We start from the raw sequence: 683 nt of genomic DNA on the forward strand, positions 1-683 counted from the left end.
GGTGGGCAACGGCCACCGGCTCCGCAACAGCTCCATGGGGGAAACCATCAACACCTACGATGTCGTCATCAGGTACGGCCCTGGGTCCGTCCCACCGATCCCTCCCCGGGGAGCTGGGGGGTCTGTGTGTGTGTCTGTGACATCTGGGATGTCCCCACGTCGTGCGTGTCCCCACCCCAAGGCTGAACAACGCCCCGGTCCACGGTTACGAGCAGGACGTGGGCTCCAAGACCACCATGCGTCTCTTCTACCCGGAGTCGGCCCACTTCAACCCCAGGACGGAGAACAACCCCGACACGTTGCTGGTGCTGGTGCCCTTCAAGCCCATGGACTTCCAGTGGATGGAGGCCATCCTCAACGAAAAAAGGTAAACGCCGTGGGGAACCGGATCCAACCCCTCCCCGACTGCTCCGGGGTCCAACCTTCATCCCAGCCCACCCTTGAGGACCTACCTCTCTTTATTGGCACACCAACCGGCCATCTCTGTCCCCTTGCAGGTTCGGAAGGGGTTTTGGAAACAACCCCCGTTGATCTGGGACGCCAACCCGGAGCGAGTGCGCGTCCTCAACCCTTACTACATGGAAGTAACTGCTGCTAAACTCCTCAACCTCCCCATGAAGCAACCACGGAAGGTCAAACAGGTAAGGGGTGGGGACGGCCGGTCCCCCCTGTACCCCCCCGAG

General features: G+C 61.6%; 1 protein-coding gene across 1 annotated transcript; it reads left to right on the forward strand.

Moving 5' to 3' along the window:
- Window positions 1–6: 6 nt before the first annotated feature.
- On the forward strand, window positions 7–641 carry LOC104168908 (CMP-N-acetylneuraminate-beta-galactosamide-alpha-2,3-sialyltransferase 4-like). The gene is made up of 3 exons (XM_009709671.1): window positions 7–72; window positions 182–367; window positions 498–641. Exons 1-3 carry the CDS (start codon window positions 35–37, stop codon window positions 529–531), a joined length of 258 nt encoding a protein of 85 aa, XP_009707973.1. The 5' UTR covers window positions 7–34; the 3' UTR covers window positions 532–641.
- The last annotated feature ends 42 nt before the right edge of the window (window positions 642–683 follow it).

The sequence above is a fragment of the Cariama cristata genome, unplaced genomic scaffold (assembly GCF_000690535.1).
Source record: "Cariama cristata isolate BGI_N322 unplaced genomic scaffold, ASM69053v1 scaffold40621, whole genome shotgun sequence".
Lineage (NCBI taxonomy): Eukaryota > Metazoa > Chordata > Aves > Cariamiformes > Cariamidae > Cariama > Cariama cristata.